This window comes from Ochotona curzoniae, unplaced genomic scaffold (assembly GCF_017591425.1).
Source record: "Ochotona curzoniae isolate NIBS_2020 unplaced genomic scaffold, NIBS_Ocur_1.0 contig_3190, whole genome shotgun sequence".
Taxonomy (NCBI): Eukaryota; Metazoa; Chordata; class Mammalia; order Lagomorpha; family Ochotonidae; genus Ochotona; species Ochotona curzoniae.
Genome location: NW_024465751.1, coordinates 11,921,038 through 11,945,618, shown reverse-complemented (window position 1 = coordinate 11,945,618; position 24,581 = coordinate 11,921,038). Strand labels below are relative to the sequence as shown.

At 38.2% G+C, this 24,581-nt stretch overlaps 1 protein-coding gene across 1 annotated transcript in view; it reads left to right on the top strand.

Annotated features, from left to right (window-relative positions):
• The window catches only part of COL14A1 (collagen type XIV alpha 1 chain), a 197,424-nt gene that overhangs the window by 18,748 nt on the left and 154,095 nt on the right, over positions 1–24,581 (top strand). Inside the window, exons 3-5 of the mRNA XM_040979368.1 lie at positions 4,691–4,807; positions 8,950–9,093; positions 13,846–13,932. Coding sequence (XP_040835302.1) covers positions 4,691–4,807; positions 8,950–9,093; positions 13,846–13,932 — 348 coding nt within the window. The remainder of the gene's footprint in view (positions 1–4,690; positions 4,808–8,949; positions 9,094–13,845; positions 13,933–24,581) is intronic.

Sequence of the window (24,581 nt, the reverse complement as noted above, 5' to 3'; positions counted from 1 at the left end):
TAGCTCAGTCCCCTTGTGGGATAGAGCTCTTGTATTCACAGCCGCAATGTTGAACTTAGTCTCACAGCAAATACAGGACTTTACCATACAAAGTTTGCATTCGTTGGCTTCCTCTGAGTTCTTGATGTGCGCCAGGGATCAAACTTTACCACTGATCTTTGTCTTTTTGAAAAGATCAGTATTTGAGCTGACACAACTTGGCTTGTGAATCAAGCTCATGCAAGCATTTATAATTATTCCTGCAAGTGAAGGACTAGCTATGTAGATAGAAAGTACTTCCTTTGTGTTTGCAAAAAAAAAAAAATCATGCGTCTGGTATTAGATACACACATATTTTTGTTCCATGAGATAAGAGCAGCTATTTCTCCATGCTCTTACAATGTTTCTGTCAGTCTTGCTGTCCTCGCTCTGGCTTACATCCCAGTGCCTCTCAAAAGGAAAAACATGATTGTCTGCCTATTTATTGCTTATCTAGCATTCTTCTCTTCCCTGTTTTCCCCCTAAAGGCAAATTTCTAAAGAAAATGGGAACTTTGTGTCTAAACAAGATTTTGTTTTAATGATTTATAAGAATCGATGCTTATAGCTTAGAGAACAAGACTATTGATAAAAGGTTATAGTGGTATTGATTTTTGTTAGCAGTTATAATGGGGCTGTCATCCTATGACTCACTGGTAGATTACCTTTCAAAGGTTGAATATTGATGGATTTGTTACATTTGGTTCACATTGTGTTGGCTTGAGTAATTCATTAGAAGCCAATGCTGGATTCAGTAGCACCATCAGTGTTTTTGGGCACAGCCCGTATATTTCTCATTATTTTCTGATGGAAGTTAAGTAGGTTAACTATTGATTACAGAGATGTTGAGAGCTGTAAAACTGAGATAACATTTAAACAAGTTTAGTATGTACGGAAAATGTTCTGAAGTTTTCTGTCTTTAGCCTGGGAATCCTGCATGTTGTTCATTTCTCTGTTCTCCTTGAATATCAACATACACAGTGCAGTGTTTGGATCTGCTTCCAGATCCAAGATGGACTTCCAATGAAACTGTTAACTATATCTTGACAATAGGATGCTGGACTTTCTGCCATTGTCCGTTTCTGCAGTGCTGGACTTATGACTATCCCATTGTGATGATAGAGAGGAATTGGTGGAGGGGAGGGATAATGGAAATCACAAAACCTATAGAATGGTATCGTAAAATGATAATAGTAATAAAACAGAAAAAAATGTCAATATATTTGGAGTGCTAACAGAATTGGTTGACCTTCTTGTAACTGGCTGGTCTGAAGCCTCCATCCTGTTGGTTGCATTTTTTTCCTCCTGATGATTTATGCAGGAATATGGCTTTCTTTCACCTGTGCATTCATGCAAATAGAAGATATCTACCAGTCCACTGATTTGATTTTACTCAGATACCTTTACACATTGCTTAACATTTTTAAATTCTTACTTTAAATTTTTCTTTCTTCCACAAGTGGTAAGAACCTATCTATACAAATGTTTTCTTTTTCTTTGTTTTTCCCCACTTTTTAAATTGATTTCTATGAAACAATTTTGTGGGTGAAGGGATTCATCTCTGTCCTCCTTCCTCCCTCCCCATGCTCACCCTTCTGTTCTTCCTCATATTATCATAATCATATAGTCCCTAAGTCTAAGTTACAGGTTTAAATTTTCTGATATTTAAATGTATCATGACATCATAAGTACAGGTAGAAGTAAAAAAATCTAGTGTCATAATGTAGTTTCATGGAGAGTTCTACATTTATTTGGAAGTAGTGATGCATACTGCATAATACTTATACTTCCTAGTATGCCAGTCTCCCTTGTGCAGTCCATGTATCATATGTGTATTTATATTTTCATATACATGTTTGCTCATATATGCATATTTTGTTCTTTACATATTGGTTGCCTTAGGGAAACCCTATGATATCCATTGTTTTGGGACTGGTTAACTTCACGAAACATAGTTTCTGTTCGGGGCCATTTTGTTGTAAGTGACAGGATTTCATTTCTCTTTATGCCTGAGTAGTAATCTGCGGAGTAGATATACCACAATTTCTTTATCCATTCCCCTGTTAGTGGGCGTCTGAGTTGGTTCCATGTCTTCACTATTGTGAATTGTGCTATTATAAATATAGGATTGCAGGTCTCATTCTTGTGGATTTCATTTACCTTGAATATATTCCCAGGAGTGGGATGGCGGGGTCAAATGGTAGAACAATTCTTAGTTGTCTGAGCACTCTCTATACTGACTTTCAAAGTGACTATATTCCTACCAACAGTGGATCAGGGTATCTTTTTTTCCCTACTTCCTTTCCAAAACTTGCTGTTTACTTATTTATGTATGTAAGTCATTCTCACTGGTTTACATGCAAGTTTACTGTGATTTTTGATTCTGTATAGGTTCCCCAGCTATAATGCAGATTTTTCTACCAATGTTGAATAAACAAAGTAGTGAGATGATCTGTTCATCCAAATGTCAGGCGTAGTTTTATTTTCTTTGAGATTTATTTTACTTGAAATTCAACTACATACAGAGAGAGGGAGAGACAGAGAGGGAGATAGAGACCTTCCATCCATTGGAATAATCCCTAGATGGCCACAACTGACAGCTGGGTTGGTCCAGACCTGGGAGACAGGGGGCTCCCCATGGGCCATTCTCTGCTGTTTTCTCAGGCCAAGAGCAGGAAGCTGGACTGGAAGTGGGGCAGCTGGAACATGGACTGGCACCCGTATGGGAGGCTGACAGTGCAGGAGGATTAGCTTGTTAAGCCACTGTGGCAACTAGAAAGTCATTTTCTTCTATGTAAAAAATATTTGTTTTGGATTTTTAAAAATACTTTTATAGCGAGTGCCAGAAAGAAAAACATGAGAAAGGAAGGAAAGAATGAAGGGAAGAATTGAGGGAGGGAGGGAGGGAGAGGAGAGAGAGAGAGCTCCACGTGATTCTAGTGGCCAAGGTTGATTCAGACTAAGGCCAGGAGCTGGAGCTTCACTGGTGCCCCCCACAGGAGTTTCAGGGGCTCACATAGTTGGCTCATATTCTGCTTTTTCCAGGCCAGTAGTAGATTGGCACTAGAACATCTGGCTGACCTAGGACCCATATGGCCTGGTGGTGCCTCACATGGTAGCTTTGTTTGTATACCATGGTGCTGGCCTCAAAAATAACCCTCAAGGAAAAAAAAAAGATCTTAAGATAGATTGATGTATTTCTCTGTTACTAGGAAAGTAAATGTTTTCTTCCATTCATGTCAAGTTGAGAATAAAACTATAATGCTTTGGCACTGCCTGGCTGCTTTCTCTGCTTAGAGAACGATGACTGGATATGAAGTATTACTCAAGATTCTCTCCTGCCATGCTTTCCAATTTCAGTTGAGTGGATAGTTTAGGGTCAGAAGTTCTTCCCTCACCTAGCTCAGTGGATGTTGACTTAATGTGGAACTTCTTTCAAAGATATAATGCTTTTTCACAGGGTTCCCAGGTTGCTCTTCAATAGTATGTATACTTAGGCAAGTCTCTTAGCTGCTCCTTGGTTCCTTGCTCTATAAAACTGGAATAACAAAGTATATTTGTGAGGATTAAATGGTATTTTAAGCTCAACACCTAGAAAAATGCAGAAGAGGAACAAATATTTATTGACCACTAACTAATGCATTATGTGTGTCATCCTATTTAAATTTGCCATCTCTCCTTTGCAGAAAATATTGCCATAATCTTTTCTAAAATGCTTTTGAGGAAATCACCTGCTCAAGATTATTTACCTAATCAGTGGCAGAAATGAGAAAATAATGTTGAAGCTACATATGATAATGCTATATGCCTAATTAGGATAATGTTTATTAATTTCCCCTATACTGTTTCCAAAAGTAAAAAGAAGAAAAAGGTTGATCATAAAAGTGAAAATTGAGTGCTGAGTTATTTGCCAGATGTTAGCTTTTCTGGTTTTTTTTTTCCCAAACAAATTTAGATACTACATTAAAAAAGTCTTCTTACTGGAGTAGTTTTGAAATTCTGGAATATTTGCATAGGATGCCAAAAAATGTGTTTTGAAATTTGAATGATTTACACAAAAAGTAAACAGACCTACTCATTTTTGTGAACTGTCAGGAAGGATTAAATATTGTGAGCTGAGTCATGCCCATGTGCTGTGTGGCTTTCTGACAGGTATAAATCCGCTACACTTGTCGAATGAATGGATCAACGGTTACAAAACACAGTTAACCTCTGTTTGTGTCTGAATGCCTTTGCCATCTCTTTCTCAAATAGTTTTAAATGAGTATTTTATTACCAGTTGTCTGTCCTGCATTGCCACAGGGAACAACGTAAAGGATACAGTAGACCTCAGTAGAACAGACTATGGACACTCCCATGTTCCTTTGGAAAATCCAACCTTGTAACATAATGGTTGGCTTCCGTGACTGAATGAGACTATAGTGTTGCATTCTAACGCTAAGTCCTGGTTCTTTGTACGATTTGACCAATGCTGTCCTTTTGAGGAAGAATTAGGAACTTTTAGGTCGATTTTTGAAAACTGACCAATCCATTCATGAAGATACAGAAAGAATATATTTATGGTTGAATTTAAAGTGTTAGGCATTTTTTGTTGCATTGCTTCAAATTTTTATTTTCATAAACGGAGCTTAAATATTTCAGTGTTTAAGTCGTTTTTGTTTTTTCTTTTTCAGTAGCTCCACCCACGAGGCTAAGATACAGTGTATTGTCTCAAGACAGCATACAAATTTCATGGAAGGCTCCAAAAGGAAAATTTGGTGGATACAAACTTCTTGTGACTCCGGCTTCAGGTAAAAATACTTGTGGAATTTTAGAATTTTGGCAACTTTTTGTAATCATTTGAAAATAAAAAAAAGTGTTGACTTTGGTGGATCATTTGCAAGCTTTTTATTTAACTTTTTGATATAAATATTATATATTATATGAAAAAATAGTTTCAAAAATGGTGGCTCTTGGATAACTTTAATTTTCTTCCAGCCAAATTGCTGGGCTGTCAAAAAATCTTGCTGTTTCATAACATTTGATCTGCTGGATTGGAAAACCACAAAACACTTGAGTGCCTAACAGTTGCAATCCCCATAAAGAAATGATGATTAACCTTTTAAACTATAAAGATTATTAGAAATTGTGAAAATAATTAATGAATTAAAACTGAAAAATCATAGGTTGAACAGATATATTGGTTGTAAATATAAAGTAGTAATGTGAAAGCATTTTAGGTTTTGGCTGAGGTTTTTATTTCTCACTTTGTTTCTATTACCCAAATACAATAAATGAAAAATAGTAAAGAACATACGTGGAGTTTCCACTGATGCATGGATTACAGAGAGAAATACAGTTTAACAACAGAATTTCTTGCATTTCAGTTCTGTTTTGGGTTTGTTAAGTGCTATATTTCAGCCACATCTTTTGATCTGTTGGGTTTTGCTTTTTGCAAAGTATGTGAACAATATTGATACCCACTTCATGGAGGTTTAATAATCTTGCAAATCTAGGTTGATCTAATGATAGCAGCCTTGATATTACACAGGATTTTCTTAGAAATGTGATATTGAGACCCATCCCCAGCCTCCAGAGCTGGCAGTGGAGTTTGAAAAGACTCCCAAGTGATTCTAATTCACATTTAAATCAGGCAGCACTGCGTGTAAGGATAAGCATTTTGAACAGTGACTTTATCATGGTAACTGTTCAGTAAATGGTACCTAAGAGTGTTACAAGGATGCTCTTTAGAATATTGGAGCTCACTTCAAGGTTCCATTGTTACAAATTACATAAGCACTTAATAACAACATATAACATTTATAAAAATATAATTACATTTCACCTTTGATGACAAAGATAATTGTAACAGGATCTCTTCATGTTGGAGATCTTTTCCAACCCATTTAACAAGGGAGGTAGACACTCTGTTATTCATAAATATGGACATCGAATCTAATAGTTGGCTTTAAGTCCCAAACAAAACAAGCATATCAAACACCTCCCTTACTTGGTCATGAAAATTGATATTTTTTGGTAAGAAATACTACACATAAGCTCATTAGAATGATGTCCAATCAAGTATACCAGATGCCAATTTTACCCATATTCATTTATCTGGAAAATATAATTAAATCTCAAGCTGTGTTCAAGAGCTTTCATTATGGAGTATGGGCCAAATTTAGGAAATTTAAACTCAACAACTTCAATATGATTCTAACGATCAAAATACAAATTGCTAATGTATGATATCTCAGAAAGTCTTACATTTGATTGAAGGTAACTTTTCTCTTGCCAGGAAATCGATAGTTTAACTATTTCTGATATGTTGCTAGTACAACTAGGTGCCGTAGAGGAATCCTTGAATGTTGCTAATGACTTCACAGTCCCTGAACCACGTGTCACTCTGATTGTTCAGTCCCTTTTCTAGTAATGTGTTCCCAAAGTAGAAATCAAGCACTTATTTAAGCACCTCCAGTGACAAAACTAATGATGGAAGGTAATTATTTTGTGGTGAAATTTTGTGATTGTTTTACTCAATATTCTTACTTTAGTTGCTCCAGCCAATTAAAGTCTTGACTTCTGGTATCTACTTGATTAAATATAGCGAATTAAAAGTAATAAACACATCTTGCCAAAAATAATTGTAGGTGTTTTATCACTGTGAAGTGTTCTCCAAGCGTTCCCAACATTTCACAAGGCATGTGTGATAATATTCCATGGAATATTCAATACTATTTTGTAATCAAATGTATTAATGAAAAAGAAACTTAGGCAGTGCTGATCTAAAATTACTTTATTGTGGGAACCAGCCTGCTTTCCTAGAGGTTAAAGTCTCACCTTGCGCCCACTGTGATTCCATATCGGTGCTGGTTTGTATCCCAGTCTGCTCCACCTCCCTTCCCGTTCTCTGCCCGTGGCCTGGGAAAGCAATAGAGGGCGACCCAAAGCCTTGGGTCTCTGCACCGGCATGGGAGATCTGGAAGAAGCTCCTGGCTCTTGGCTTCAGATTGGTTCAGCTCTGGCCACTGTGGCTATCTAGGGAGTAAACCAGTGGTTGGAAGATGTTTCTCTCTCCTTCTCTCCATACATCTACCGTTCCAATAAATAAATACATAAAATCTACTTTATTGCAGACTTTACAATGAGATTATGACAATGTTACTCCTCATGACTCTCAAAGAGGGACTTAAACAAAGTGGTCTACTTTTTAAATTTTAGCTTTTTTTTTTTTTTTTTTTAAAAGATTTATTTTTATTATTTTTTCATTGGAAAGGCGGATATACAGAGAGGAGAGACAGAGAGGAAGATCTTCCATCCGATGATTCACTCCCCAAGTGAGCGCAACGGGCCGATACTATGCCGATCCGAAGCCAGGAGCCTCTTCCGGGTCTCCCACGCGGGTGCAGGTTCCCAAAGCCCTGGGCCGTCCTCGACTGCTTTCCCAGGCCACAGGCAGGGAGCTGGAAGGGAAGCGGGGCTGCTGGGATTAGAACCGGCGCCCATATGGGATCCCGGGCGTGCAAGGCGAGGACCCTTAACCACTTGCGCCACCGCGCCGGGCCCTAAATTTTAGCTTTTAAGATTTATTTTTATTTGAAAGGCAGATTTTGTAGAGGAAGAAGGAAAGATAAAGAGAAGGTCTTCCATTCAGTGGTTCACTCTTCAAATGCTTGTGATGGCCAGAGCTGAGCTGATCCAAAGCTGTTAGCCAGTAGCTTGTGTTGAGTCTGCCATGTGAGTTCAGGGTTGCAAGGACTTGGGCCATCCTCCCCTGCTTTCCCAGGCCATAAGCAGAAAGCTGGATGGGAACCAGAGGAGCTGGGACATGAATTGCACCCCTATGGGACACTAGCTCCACAGGCCTGAGGATTAGCCTGTCACCCCTGTGCTAGCCCCTATATAGAGCTTTCCCAGCAACTTTTTAATTGATGCACACATTACAAAATATTTTTTTCAGTATATTTTATAGTAGATGAGCTTTAAATGGCAGAAATCTATGAAACCAAGTTTAATATCTTGGACACAAAAGTATTTGAGGAAATGGGCTTTTCCAAGGCAGATTTTGCCCTCTAGTAGCAAGTAGCATGTAGCATGCATGATAGCAGCATTATCAGCATTAATGTTGATTTCATTAGAATGTAGTTAAATGTAAATAATCAGTGTTATATTGGATTAATTCAGCGAATTTTGGAACCCCCTCGCACTGTTTCTGGTAGAAGGACAGAAATTTTAGGTTGATATTTTCTTCGTAGTCATTGCCAGAAATGGGAGAGTAATGGCGTACTATGGAATTTTGATTTCAAGTTGAGTGTTTCATCAATAGCATTTTCAGGAAACCTTTAGATGTGGGTTCAGTTTGATGGAGAGCTAATGAAATTTTCACGTCTTTCCATGATCCAAGTGAATTTTCAAGTAGCCAGGCAATGAATGGTTCCGTCAGCACCCTGGGCCACTGATGGTGAGATTTTAGGTGATTAAACGGCTAATATTTCAAGGGTCCTTTGACTCTCTTATAGAGGCTGTATGAAAGATTCCAGCATGGTTAATGACTTTCTGCCTTCCTGTGTCTCCCCTTTCATTTTTTAGATGGAATTCTGTCCTAACAGAGTATATCTGATGATGGGGGTTTGGTGTCTCATAAGCCTGCATTAGGGCTTTCCTGAATGTTCTAAAGCAATGGTGTGTTTATGTAGGATGGTTTTTGTGAATGTGTTTTTCCCACTTCAGACAGCTGATTCAGTTATCTAAAGAATACAAATGAAAATAAGACTGCTATGATAAATGACATTATCCACATTTTAATATCTTTATCTTTTGATGTATATAAAATATGTTGTACATTGAAAGTATAATTAAGTCTTCACCATTTAATATCTTGATTATTGGTTCGTAAAATTTCTGAATGCACACAGCTAACCTTTTAAAATTTTCTCTTTCTCTTTTGTTATAGGTGGAAAAACCAATCAGTTAAATCTCCAGAACACTGCAACAAAAGCAATTATTCAAGGTCTTATGCCAGAACAGAATTACACAGTTCAAATTATTGCATACAATAAAGACAAAGAAAGCAAGCCAGCTCAAGGCCAATTCAGAAGTATGTACCACTTAGGCCCTCTGTTCCAGCACTTGATTTGAGTCTGTGCTATATATTTGAATTTCCTAGATTTTTTTTGAGTTGTAAAGATCTTAAAAGACTCAATTCAGCTTTCTACAAATTCGTCTTATTCTCTGTTCTGTCTTTTGTCTCTTGCTGGATTACTTCCTATTAATTATATTTTAGTTTCTGAATGTACTTCTTGACATATTCTCCAAATCTTTAATCAGTCATATCTTTCATAGCATCTCCTCCACTTGTTCCTTAACACCACACTGCAGTGGTCCTTTTACTGCCTTTGTCCCTAAGGACCCTACCAGCTATGGGAAGGTAGGGATTTGGTTAATTTTATTTCTCATTTTACTGCAACTGCATGTTATGCATCTGGTATAGCAATTAGTAGGTATTACAATTATGATGGCCACATCTGTACAACTCAGCAGATGTAAATTCACCTTCTGCCAAAACAGTGTATACAACGGAGGGGTTAACTTTCCAATAGGTTATTGGTTATTTCTTAAGGAGTTTTTAAGTGACAATCTCCATGACAAATCAACATGTAAATAAACAAGTACAAGTGGTAATTATTAGAGAAAGGTACATATATGAGTGTGAGGGGAGTTGCTCCGTAGTGATTTTGTCATTTCCTTGCTGAAATAGGCTCTTTTGAAGACTTTTCTTAGGGACAATTTTAAGCAAAATAACAAAAAATAAGTCAAAGATGTGATGAATCTGGACCTGTTCACCACCTGGCTTTAGCAGTTAGTCCCCCATCGATAGAATTGTCTGATATACACGTGTTCTATACACCTCCACACACCTGCTGATTTTTGTCAAAAAAAATTGGGATTGGTTGGGAGAGTGGTAGTTATTAATATCATTTCAAAAGGGTTTTTCCCTTTTTTAAACTTTTTTTTTAATCTTGCCACAAGATGAATCCACCAGTTTGCAGCCATTTTTCCTTTCTTCCCCTCCCCTGACTCTGTGTGTGTGTGTGTGTGTATGTGTGTGTGTGTTTCTCCAAGGCAATAGTTTGTGGGGAATTTAGTTTGTGGGGAATTTCTTTCCTTTTTTTTTTTTTTTAAAGTTTTTTGCCTTACTAAAACGTTCAAGCAAAAGAAAACTGTTCAACTGCTGCCTCTTGAAACTTCTGAACAAAGGAATTTGGTGAATTTACCTGTTAGCAAGACTTAGAACAGTTATGTGTTATATTCTTTTGAGAGCATATGGCCTAGAAGAACATAGAAAATATTTTGATGTGATTTCCAGTAAAGTCACCCTTTTCTGTTATTGGCACTGCCCTTCACTTCTGGCCTCTAGCATTCCTACATGACCAAAATAACTCTCTTCAACTTTGGGAGAAGTAGTGAAAGGAGAAATAATTCCTTTTACTTGGGTATATGGGGTTTTCATAGTTATTCTGAACAGTCTACTGATTGAGCACAAAAGAAACAAAGGAACCTTTAAGAAACCTTTCCTGTACTTACTGATTCAAAGCATTTTGAAGGAAATTAGTTTGATTACAGCTTGCTGTGCGCCACGAGGTGGTCTTAGTAAAACAGTAACTGATCAGTTAGGTAAATGACGGTAGTGTATCTGTCCATCTCTATGCTATTTTTATTGACAGTCTAGAGAGATTAGTTCTGCCCAAGTAGCAGTTTGTAGAAGAGAGATTAACATACCTTCGTTTGGAAGGCCTCTTCTCCCTGTTGCACTGCAGGTATAATCCTGCTCCGTTGTGAGATGGCATTAAAGCCTGACTCCTCCTGCCTGGAAATCTTTCCTAGTTGAATCTAGGAAAATTGTGATCCAGACAAAATCTTGTGGATGTGAAGTTACGGTTAGTCCAGTGTTTGGATTCTTTATGAACCCATTTTTAAAAAATGTATAAAGGGAAGCATGCAAAAGAGTCATTGGATTTCAAGGACACACAGGCGTGCCTGGACTACTGGCTGTGCACATTCCAAATCTCCACAAGCGACTCAGCTACTTGTAATCTCAGCGTTCTCATCTGTAAATGCAGGTGATGACCTGAGCTTGTACAGATGAACTGACTTCAGTACATGGGAAGGCATGCTGCATAGTGGTGGTGATGGTCAGTCATGTCCATTGTAACACTCTGTTTTCTGATTTTTTCCTCCAGGAGGGCAATGGCTTGGTGTTACATTGATGTTAAACCTCTTAAATGTGATGCAGTGGCCCAACTTTAAGTGACTTACTTATCCTTGCTCATCTGTAGCCTGGTGTTGCGGCTCCACTTTTATAAACTTGGCTTTCAACCTTTATCTTTACTCTTTGAATTGGCGTTTTACCATCCTCTGCCTATAATGTCTAGCTTAACAATCAAAGTTTGGCTCAAATACTGCCTTTCCAGTGTCAAATCTTGGCATCTGGGATTCTTTATCTCTTTCAGATCTGTATCTTATTCCAACATCTCTCAGTACAATTTTTCTCATATTAAAGTTGTAGATCTACATGGACATTTAGAGAATGAAAGCCATTTGGGGTCATAACCCGTGTGTGGGTGGGCTTGAAGATGTAGACTTCGAAGTGAGCTCTCAGAGGATGAGAATTTCAATTGTGGGAAGATGAAATTACAAAAGGGGTGTCCAGAGGTGCAAGGCAACTTTAGCATGTGGTCTTGCCAGGAATGAAAGCAAAGGGTCTAAAGAAAAATGTGACTGTGGAGTTAGTGAATTCCAGTGAATCTGTTAATGTTAATGATTAAAACAAAATAAAGTGTGAAAAAAAAAAGAGCAGTCTTTTAAAAAGGGTGTGCGCCATGGTACCTGTACTTGCAAAGTTAGAGCATGAAGTCTAAGAAAAAGAATGTAAAAAGTTAGATCATTAGGTGTAGCAGGACAAAAAAATCTTGTGTTTTAGTGCTTTTTAAACCTCAGAATTTAGTCTCCAGTTACTGTCAAAACAAGATAGGTTCAAGGGAAAGCTATACTGGAATTGAAGTGAAATGACCTTTAAGGTGGCAGGCTTAAGCCTTTCGTTAAAGGCCTGCATCAAGGGGGAGACAAAGAACTTGTGATCAAGAAAGGGGATGGGATAATATGCCAAGACAGCAAAGATACTTCCGAGTAAATCCTTGCTTCCTCTGTACTGTCCTCCCTCTAATACATTTACTGATTTACAGGAAGTGAATGTAGCAATGGAATGATCCATCTTGACCTAGCTTGTTTGTGCATTGTCACAGGGCATTTTGCCTGTATCTGTGTAGAAACCGTGGACAGTGTTTGTGATTGTGGTCTTGGCTGTCTCAAGTAGCTTAAGATGCCAAGCAATATCATGAAAGTTGCAAAAGAGATAGATGTAAGCAGAAAACGCACTGGAAGATTAAGCTAATGTGTAGATCGTGGTGAATGTATGCAAAGAACAAGGGCTTATTTATTCCTGAATATTTACTAAATGAGGTGAAAAACATTACCATTTTAAAAATAAGCATTTTTTTTCAGTTTAAAACAAATTTTTATAGGATTGTGTACTTTCCCAAGCAAATAGAGAAATTCCAAATAAGGATGTTCATGGCTCAGATCTTTCTGGAATGCAGGCCAAACTCATACCTCAAACGCAGAGCCTTGAAGATATGGCTTGAATTCTTGCCCACTCTTGCTGGTTTTATGGGATAGATTTTAGTCCCCTGGCCTTTCGTTCTCTTGCATATGAGTTAGGATAAACAGTGGTTTTAGGGCAGTTATGTAGCTTAAGTTTATTTGATACATCTGCCCGAATTGACCACGTTGTTTATGTGCCTTTTACATAATCTTTGATAAAAAAAAGTTGCAGTTTTAATATTTTGGTCTAAGTTTGCACCATGGAACTCACTTCTATTAGTATGTGTGTAAGACATGCAAGGATATCAGTAACATTCATTGGGTTTTTTTCTAAAGATTTCTTTATTTTTATCAGAAAGATATACAGAGAGGAGGAGAAACAGAGAGGAAGATCGTCTGTCTGTTGATTCACTCCCCAAGTGCCCACAACGGCCAGTGTTGAGCCGATCCGAAGCCAGGAGCCTGGAGCCTCTTCTGGGTTTCCCACATGGGTTCAGGGCCCCAAGGCTTTGGGCCATCCTCAACTGCTTTCCTAGGTCACAAGCAGGCAGCTGGATGGGAAGCGGGGCTGCTGAGATATGAACCAGTGTCCATATGGGATCCCGGCCATGCAAGGCGAGGACTTTAGGCACTAGGCTACCCTGCCATGCCCACTGATTATTTTATTTCAGCTTGTACGTAGAGTATTTCTATGTTTTTATTGTGTTTTTCTTCAATTATTATTTTCCGCGATACAATTTTGAAGATGTAGGGATTCCACCCCTCACCTCCTTCTTTCTTTCCCATTTCCCGTCCCACCCGAATTACTTTCCCTATATTATTACAATAGTATATCCTTCAGCAACAGTCACAAGTCCAACATTCTGTGTAATAAACATTAAGTGTATCACATTGTAGGACAGGCAATGGTAGAAAATCTAGTATCATATTGGCAAGGTGTATTTATTTAACAATATCATCAGGTAGGTGTCTTATCATCTGGGGGTATAAATGCATACTGCAACATAAAATCACTTCGGGTATGCTAGTCTCCATTATACATTTGTGACAATATATGTATGGACATGTTTTCCTATGTGTCTATTTGTTTTCTATTTTGCTTGAATGTTGCCTTATATCAAAGAGAGCATATAATACTTGTCCTTTGGGGATTGGCTTGTTTCACTAAGTGTATTGTGTTTTCTTCCAGTTAAGGATTTGGAAAAAAGAAAGGATCCTAAACCCAGAGTCAAGGTTGTGGACAAAGGAAATGGAAGTAAGCCGTTTTCACCAGAAGGTGAGATATTGTTTGATTAGCCCACTTTAGTGTTCAATTGTGTTGTTGCAGAGGCAGAACACACAGCTATGGCTGTTGGTTTCATGAGAAGAGGAGTATGATCTGGCCTCTCTCCATGAGACATATGACTGTCAGCACTTAGTGTGTGACCTTGCCATCACTGTTCTGTGGATGTGCAAATGTGTGCACCGCCTGCCACGTTATACTCCCTGTTGTGTGGGTCACACTGCTAGGTTGGGGAGGAAAGACCATCAATGGAAAGGTGCACTGGCTGTCCCATTTGCTGGCTGGATTGAAAACCTGCTTTGCAGCTTTAAGCTTGAGTGATCTTCTGCTAGTTACCTGCGTTATTATATCTCTGTGTCCTCATTTTTAATAGGTGGAAAATAGGATTTACCTCCTAGAGTTGTTTGACGTGGAATGTGTTGACATATGAAGAATATTTGGAATCATGCCTATCATTTAGTAATGTTAAACATTATTGTCAATCTAACGCATTCCTTTACTGTCAGAATTCTCAGGGGTAGACTCATGCAGGTTATCCTCTGCTGATAGATGTGTCTTTAAATTTTTCACTGACACAGACATTGTGAATTTGTATATATATGTATATGTTTTAGTCTTCAGATATCCTGAAATAATTGAGTTACATTTCTCTTGGTAATTCATACATGTGCCAAAAATACATAGCAATACATGTTTCTATATATTCTTTCCAACATTTGCAAGCCTCAATATTTAAAGGCTTTCCCAATAGAATTTTATTTCTTAACTGTTCATTTCTTTCATTTCCAGTGAGAATGAGCACTTTAAAAAATCTTTAGTAGCTACTTTGTTTTATGTTCTTTTTCAATGAATGTGCAAAAAATCAAATTTTGATGAAATGTTTTCCTATTGTATTATGTTAGGTTTAATCCTGGAATATCATGTGTCTTTCAGTGTTATATTTTTGGAAAATATTTTGATAAAGTTTCAAAATACACATTTTCACAAATTTATAATGGCCATACTTTTTTGAGTTTGTAATTTCCTTAGTCTATGAGACATTTTCTTGTTTTTCTTCTAATGTATAGGTTTTTATGTTATGATTCATTATTAGTGTGCCACGTGTAGGAAAATGTAAAAAATAATAAACTTCTTTTCTCTTTTATAAACTAATATGTTACAGCATAATGGTAGCTCACTGCTTCTACCTCTGTCCATTTCCACTTCTTTCTCATGGGAGGCAGTAGTCCTACATTCCACAAGTTCAGTGGTTATCATTCTAGTATGTCTTCTTTTATTTTAATTAATTTATAAATGCGGCCCTGTGCCATATTTATTAATTCAAGGTTTAAATTATATATGAATCTTATCACAGTGAATATATACTTTTATAACTGATTCAGTATTTGAATTGCTAATGTTGATTTATATGGTGTCAGTATATTCATTTCCTTTTCTGTGCAGAATAGAATTCTACCAGAGATATTCCCCAATGTACTTATCCTTTCTATTCATGTTATTTGTATTTTGTGATATTAAGTTGCCATAAAATCCTTGTTTATAACTCTGTGTATAATAAAATTTCTTTTGCACATATACCACAGAATCAAATTATTCAGTGGTAGTGTTTGCATATTATTGTCATCCTCGCTATTGTGTATCCATTTTGTTTTCAAAGTCTAGCATTTCTTTCTTTCACTAGGTTCCTAAATCAGATGATTTTTTCATTGACTTTTAATGTTTCTTTTGTATTAGATCTCTGCTTTATTTGTTTGAAGGCAGAGTAACCTAAAGAGAGGGAGAGACAGAAAAAAGATCATCCATCTGCTGGTTCACGCTTCAAAAGCCCAGAACCAGGAGTAGGCCAGGCAAAGCCCGGAGCCAGGAACCCGAGTGCTTAGGAGTATCTGGGACCTAAACCACACATTCCAGTGGGATGTAGGCATCTCAAACGGCAGGTTAAGCAACTGCACCACTCTGCCCACCCCAAATGCATTTTTTTTTATTTTGTCACTTTTAAAATTGTATTTATTTATTTAAAACTTGTATTATTATTTATTCTTTTCAAAAGAGGGATGGGGGAGAAAGAGATTATTCCACCTGCTGACTCACTCCCCCTCTGGCCTCAGTGCACAGTGCTGGACCAGGCACAAGCAGAGGCCTGGAAATCCATCTGCATCTCGCATGTGGGGAGTGGGGTCGAGCACTGAGGCATCTGGCGCTGCTTTCTCAAGGGGATGAATGCATAGCAGGACAGCCAGGTCTCAGCCCAGCACCGGGGTCTTAGATGCCACATGAAGTTCAATGCTTGTGGCAACATGATGCCTGCTAAAAGATAAATTTTTGAAAAACACAAAATTACAAATAGCCAAGTATATTTGAGGGGCATCAGATAGATTTTTATAGCTCATTCAAGTTTCTGATTTCCATGATACTTTCTTTGGTGGTTGACAAGGTAGAATTATTAAACTCTAAACGTACGTAAAGGTTAATTTTTAAAAGGATCTTTATTTAATTTAGGTGTCTACATTCGTTATATTGTGGCCAGAGAATGTGGTGTGTAAGAATCTTCTTTGAAATTTGCTAAGATATTTCATTATTTCAGTGGTGTAAATTTTTTTTTTTTTTTTATTATTGTTGCTTACTTTGTATTATGTAGTACAGCTCCATAGGCGCTGGGGATCCCCCCCACCCCTCCCACACCCCTCCCCCCATGGTGGATTCCTCCACCTTGTTGCATAACCATTGGACTTTGAATCCAGTGGTGTAAATTTTTAAACCTGTTCACTGGGTCCTTGATAAAAACGTATTTTAATTTCCTCACCGAAATTCATTTAATTTTATTTTCAGCTGTTATCATTTTACTTTAACAACTTACACACAATATGCATACAGTGTAAGAATTTTATTTTCATAATGAGTATTGTTTTTTATTACTTTTTAATGATTTCTTTCATCTTCAATAATTCAGCATTTGCCTCACAGATTATAATGTCCAATGTCCTTAAAAAGTTAATGGATCTTTCTTTGTTTGAACTGCACAGATAAAACCTTATCAAGGTCTGACAACTAATTAAGTGGACATTATGGGTTGAAAAAAGTTAATGGAAAAATTTACATTATGAAAAATATGCATAAATTTCAAGATTTTGTTGTGAAACAAACTTAATTGTATTTTCTCAGGAAACTTTTCCCAAGAACTTTGGAAATAACTTGACTAGGTATCCTGTCTTTAAGTTGCTTTGCACACACATGTTGCATTGGTTCTCTGATTTTCAAGTTTCCTTTTGTTTGTGAAGCTTTGTTTGCCTTTTAACAGTTTCATCTTACTATCCCCGTGTTTCACTTGGTAACTTGAACTCACACTTACTGAAGGCACTGGTTACTCTGGACTAAACTCTGCTTTCTATACTGCAGGACTGAACGAGTTGAGGCAGGCTGTGCAATAGTGTTTGCAAGGTTTGCGTAGATATTAAGGCACGCGCATGACAGGGGAAGGGATATTCAGATCCAAGTCCCTGTGCCTCCTTGCTGAAGATGAGCTCATGTTGGGGTCTCTCCTGGACCCCCCTTCCAGGGTGCTATCTTACAAAAGGTTTCTTGTACTGGTGATGACCTGGCCTAGGCACCCCCCCTTCACCCACCCTTACTTTAACAGAAAGGCTTCCTCTTCCAGGTAGGGCCACCATAAGGTGTGTGTGGGAACATGGGGGACTGCAGAAGCAGTGATGACAATGCAGGGGTCCTAGTTATGTGATCACATTGTCTTGAGAAGTGAGTTACAAGTAATGCTGACATCCAGGCAAGAGCTAGGGCCTCTAGAAGTTTGCTGGGATTTTGTAGAGACAATCCCTTCCCACCCCGGTCTTTGCATAGCACCTAACATAAGCCCCTCTCCTGAGATGTGGGAGAGCCCACCGGTCACATCTATTGTGCTATTCTGCTTTTCCTGCGATTTTCTGGTTCAACAGACTACACTGATAGTATCATACATAGTTCAAATACTTCAGAATTTTAGTTTCAATGCAAAGAGCTAGGATTGTATCAGAGGTTGCTGTGCAGTTAAAGAGTTACTTGTTTTCAATCTACTGTACATGTTTCTTCAGTAATCCAAAACAGACATGGCATTTGCCTTTGAGCATAATATTGGCATATTTGCATAAATGACTATTCCTCTATTGTTGTTTAGACAGATTGTTCTAGTTATTTTTGGAGTTGTGCACAAGAACGCAAGACTCTGACAAAGAAAGATGAAGAGATATATGAGGAATGTAGTGTAGGATTTCTTTTTTCTCCCTTAATCATATTTTCCAATTAAGATGATCACCAATCCTCTTTTTATTTGTTAAAAGAAAAGTCCTTTTACTTTTTTATTTTAGTTTTCTAGTCTGAGAAAATCAAGGAAGGTTCTTAGTATTAAGCTATCCTTTCCAGAACTCAGAAGATTTTGGCTCATGAGTCAAGTCTGGTCCTCTGAATATTTCAAAATGAGATGTTACTGGAACACAGCTCTGCTCATTCTTTAGTTATTGACTATGGCAGCTTTCCTGGTGCATCAGGGCCCAGTAGCTACAGTGGAGATCATGTGGCCTGTTGTCTGTCTTGTCCTTTCCACTGAAGTTTGCGGATTTCTGTCTTAGGATGTTTAAAACTTTTGAATGCATTGAAACACAATCTCTCATTAAACTGAGTGGCTACTTGTTTTTCTCCTGGAAGCTGGTGTATTTGGCTTGTTGTAAAAGAATTACCTAGGATATGCTGTCCTATATATTTAATCACAAGATTCAACTTTTTACACTCTCACAGATGATTTTTTTCTTTTTCTTTTTTTTTTTACCAGAAACATGAGAACTTCAGAGAGTTCGTTGTAGAAATTGAATGTGTTGATAACTATAAAGTGCCTGGAGTACAGTCATTGCTGTGAAGTATTGACTGTTGACATAAGAGCAGATATTTGCACTAGGTAATATTGTGGATCAATCTTATGTATTCTTGACTGAAAAAGAAATGCCTGGGTAGGCTTGACAAATACCCCTGGTGCTGAGCACTGGCTGGGGATTAAGGATGAACACAGCATAAAGTCCCCATGGGCTTTAGCATATGTCTCAATGCCTTTTCTCCCATGAACATTCAGTCCTGAATTATGCATATCATAGTTGAGTGTAGCCAATTATTATTTCATTGTATTTTAGCATTTTAATGAGATCACTTGCCCCTGTGAATACTTTTATGGCTCTTGACTCGCAGTTAAGAGACTGATCTGAAATTTTGTCAGTTTTTCCACTAGTTGTTCTGGACCTTACATCTGCCAAACTTGCGACTGTGAGTTCTGTTTGGCAGGTTGGGACCAGCGGGGATTTTAGTTTCAGTTGGACATGGAGTTAGAAGGTCAGCAGAGGCACGAGGGCTTGGGTGGGTTTTGTAGGCTGGTACTGACTGGAGCCTGACTCCACTCTTGGAGGTGAGAGAGAAGGAAATGGGCCATGTATAAATGGGAATTTGAACTTGAGTTGTGTACTGGAAATCATGCATTAAAGATTTGGGCAGGATGCCTGGACCGTAATGCATGCTCTGTGTTCTTTTCGCCTGTTCCTGTCTCCTTTCCACCTCCTGGTGCTTCTCCTTCTTTCCTTTCCGCTTCTGTATCTCCAGCTTATTTTTCCTTCTCATTTTCATTGTTACTATACTTACTGCTTCTGGGCTGTTGACCTGGTGTTCTAGCTGCACTACCAGGGCAGACTAGAAAGCCACTGATCAGTGCTGGAGGGTATGCGGTTGTCTTTCTGTCTATGCTTGTGGCTTGCATAGCAGAGAAAGTCCTCTTGTGAGTGCATAACTGTGGACCTGTGCCACATGCATATTTCATTCATCATGTGCTTGGGGAACCTCCCATTCTAGAAATTACTGTAAAAATTGCTCAGAGTGGGATGCCTGGCATGAGCAAACATAAAGTTTGATTGGGGCTGGTGTGTTCATCCAAAATTTTATTTTATTATTATTTTTTCTACTGGAAAGGCGAATATACAGAGAGGAGGAGAGGCAGAGAGGAGGAAAGAGAGAGGAAGATCTTCCATCCAATGGTTAATTCCCCAAGTGGCCGCAATGGTTGGAGATGAGCCAGAAGCCAGAAGCCAGGAGCCAGGAGCTCTTCTGGGTCTCCCACGTGGGTGCAGGGTCCCAAAGCTTTGGGCTCTCCTTGACTGCCTTTCCAGGCTACAGGCGGGGAGCTGTATGGGAAGGATGCCTGGGATCCTAGGAAGGATCCCGGGATTAGAACTGGTGCCCATATGGGATCCTGGCACGTTCAAGGCAAGGACCTTAACCACTACACTATCGTGCCAGGCCCTGTTCATCCAAAATTTTAAATTGTCACCAGTAAAACAAGGCAAAATAGGGTTTATAATTCCAAATTTCGAAACATAAGAGTTAGCCATGCGCCATGACTAAGAGTCAGAGGGCAGAAAATGGTGGTCTCAGAATTGTATGACTTTATTTTGTTTATTTAAAAGTATGTATTTAGAAGGTGGAATGACTGAGGAAGAAGGCAAAGCAGAGGCAAATGGGGAGGAAGGGGAGGCAGAGTGGAAAAGAGAGAAGAAAGAGGGAGGGAGGAAGGAAGAAAAAAGGAAGAGGAGGAGGAAGAGATCCTCCTTGTTATAATGCTTTAAATTGCACCAAGTTTCAGGAAAAAAAGCAGTCTTCTAAAATAATGACTCTACATGTATATTTCTAATAAGGATAATATATCCTTTATGGTGACAAAAATGTGTTCTTGGGGCAGAGCATAAAAATCTTTTTTTCATATGTATACACACATATACACACAACATGCACACATACACAATATACAGTATATCTGCAATGTTAAAATTTCATGAGTACTTGTAAAAAGGCTCCATATAAAGATAATAGTTGTTATTAGTATCTGTGTGGCTTAACAGATAATATACAACTGTTTGTAACTCATAATGAGATATGTGATTATTATTGCACATCTTTGGTGTATGAGGCTCAAATCAGAGTGATTAGCATTGTCTGCTCCTGAAACATTTCCCATGTATTTGCGATGAGAATGCTTTAACTTCTCTATTCTAGATTGCTATCAAGTATATGATGTTATGATTTTATTATACATAATGTATGTGTATGTCATCATCCTATTGTGCTGTAGGAGCCTGGAATTCACTCCAGTGTTTCGGTATTCATTCTTTCCCCTGTGCTTGCTCTCACACTTCCTAGCTCCCAGGGACCATTGTTCCGCTCTCCACCTCCCTGAAACCAACTGTATTTTCCACATATGAGTGAGAATATGCAATATTTGTTCAGAACACTTTGTTAGGTCACACGTCCCTTGAAATAAGATTTCCATTTGCTTGCTATATAGTGGCATAGACGTTGCCATGTTAACTCTGGAGGATAAGTTTCTGTGTTTGAGAAATGAGCATGATGTTCATGAATGTGAGCAGTGTCTAGGTGAGGGTGTTTAGAACATGTGAAGTTTTTGGAGAATTCATTCTGTTACGTAACCTGCTATGTACATGGTATGAACTTCTGGAAAATCAGTTTCTACCCCTTTTTTTCTGCTCTTTATCTTTTTATTTTTAAACTTGTTTTGTTATTCTGTGATAGTTCTATAGGCTCTAGGTTTTCCCTTCCTGCTTCCACAACCCTCAGCCCCTAGTTTCCCAATGTCATAATAGGATAGTCCTTCATAATCAGTCATAATTCCATCATTCTGCTATTTAAGCATATCCTGACATTATAGGCATGGACATTGGCAAAGAGTTCAGCATCCAATTGTCAAGATACATTCAACAGTTTCACAGGGAGTCCATTTTTGATTTGTAACTAGAGATGCACACTGCGTTGTATCTTCACATCTGTATGTGATGATCTCTACCACAGTTATATACATTATACATCCCCTTTACTGAAAAGCTAAAAAAAAAATCAACAGAGAAAAATCAAAAGTTTACAACCACATGAAGTTAAATAACATGTTCCTGAATGACCAGTGTGTCACTGTAGAAAGAAAATCAAAGACGTTTCTGAAGCAAACAGTGCTATTGTGTGACTTATGAGTCAGTGAGGAAATGAATAAAAATACTTTTTTAAAAGATTGAAAATAAAAACAAAAATATAGGAAAATGGCATCCAAAGGGCTGTTGAGCTTTTGTTTTGCAAGAAGGTCACCTTACATCAGAGAGAACACCTATTATTTGTCCTTTGGGGATTAACTTACTTCACTGAACATAATAATCTTTAGTTGGGGGCCATGTGGTTGCAAGTGGTAAAATTTTATTCTTTTGAATGGCTGAGTAGTATTCCATGGAGTAGATATAGCACCGTTTCTTTATCCACTCCTCTTTGGATGGGCATGTGGATTGTTTCCATGCCACTGTTATTGTAGATTGTGCTGCTGTGAATATAGAATTACAGATCCCTTTCTCATATGCAGACTTGTTTCTATTGAAGAGGCAGATTTACAGACAGGAGGATAAAGATTTTTCAGTTTAATAGTTCACTCCCCAAATGGCAGCAACAGCCAGAGTTGAGTTGATCCACATTCAGGAACCAGGAGCTTTTTGCAGGTCTTGCAATGGGTGCAGTTTCCCAAGGACTTAGGACATTTTACATTGCTCTTTCAGACCGTTAGCAGGGTCGTGGAATGGAAATGGAGCAGCCAGGAAATGAACCGTATCTGTATGGGATAAAGGAACTTGGAGATGGAGAATTAGCAAGTTGAGCCGTTGTGCTGACCTCTTTTCTTTTTGGATGCCTTCTTCATCTTTATACCTTATTTGCATAATGTGAACAAATTTCTTACATTTCAACAATATAGATTTGGGAGCTTAGTGATACTTCTGGATGCCTTTTCTAAAGGGAAATATTAGCACACAGAACCCAATAGTGTCTTACATTGAAGTGACTTTAAATAATTAGAGGCAAATTGAAATTAAAACACAATGTGCTGTGATCATTTCAAAGATCATTTGTAGATGTTCAACAATTGTGGAATAATTTTTCCCTGTTTTAGATGCAAGGAAAGGGATTAAAGTTCCCAAGGAGAGTAAAATTCTGCCTTAATTAAAGTTGTTAGTAAAGCATAAAGATGCCCGTTTTTACTCGATAACAAGCGTCATGGTTTATGCATCCAGGAGTTTTACAAAAATGAATGGCAGAAGCAGTTATTCATAAAATGATTGTCGAGTACCTGGATAGTAGTCTGTACCTGTTGTTATTGCACCTGCACATTCCTGGTGTTATCTGCTACCAACAGACATCCACTTTCCCCCTACTTCTTTCAGTGCCATGCTAGGACAGTTTTAAGCAATGTTGACATATTTCCCCTTAATCTCAATTTCTAACAGTTTATCATTCTCATCCTGTACACTCTTGAGCAGTAAGAATTGTTTTATCTGGGCATGACTCAATGGCCCAGTGAGTAAGTTCTTTACCTTGCAAGCACTGGAATCCCATGTGGGCACCAGTTCATGTCCTGACTGCTCCACTTCTCATTCAGCTCCCTGCTTATGGCATGGGGAATCAGTAGAAGATGACCCAAAGCTTTGGGACCCTGTACCCACATGGGAGACCCAGAAGCAGCTCTGGCCATGGTGGTCAAATTGAAAGTGAAGCAGGGGACAGATCTCTCTGTCTCTCCTTTTCGCAGTAATTCTGCCTTCCCAAGAAAACCAAATCTTTAAAAACTTATTCTAATTGAAATAAATTTCCAAATATTATTAAGATATATTTTTAAATTTTGGTATAGAGATAGTATATTTTTGAAAATGGATTTGAAGGATCATTTTAAAAAATCAGCTCCTTATAGCAGTGAGGACTGTTCCTGAATTTGTCAGGGTCTGTCTCTCACAGGAGTGCTTGGATTTGTCTGATTGGTACAATTTTTCTTGTCTGAGAATATTTTGTTAAACATCTCGTTTCAATACATGCAGGACTGACTTTTGGCATCAAATGGAGCACATGTTTTGACTTTGAAAATGGCAGAGGGTCAGGATATCTTTGTTAATAAATTGCAGCAACAGGGATGATTGAGTTGTATTCTGAGGAGAATTATCTAAAACAGCCAAAGTAAACCTGTCACAGAATTCTGTATTTACTGCAACAGAGCTAAAGCTAAGTGGGCATATGATACATTTCTCCTTGGGTTTGTATCAGCTGATTCAAGAAAATCAGGTAACAACTTAGATAGCTGAACAAAAAAGTATTTAAAACAAGCTGTGTAAATCTTGCGCATTTTCAGAGTAAGTAACACTTGTAGAACTCCTGCATTGTGGCAGGTAGAATTTGCAAAATATGTGTAAGAAAAGATAGTGGTGGGAGTACAAGATTGAGTCAAAGGTCTGAGAGATGGCATTGTGGGGAGAGGAAAGTGAGGATACAGCAAGAAACAAGTATGGACAGCCCCCTGGAGTGGAATTATGGAGAACTTTGAAAAGAAGAGCCAGTAGTTTAGAGTGAGTCTGATAGATGTGTCAAGGAAAAACTTGACCATAGTGTTGGGAGTCCTTGCAAGAACCAGGTGGCTTCACCAGGAAAGGTGATGGCTGCAGAGTTTCCTTGGTCCTTGCATGAAGGGCTGTTTTGTATTTTCACTCACTAACAGAGATGTTACTATTGTCTGTGGACGCCTGTCTGCACTT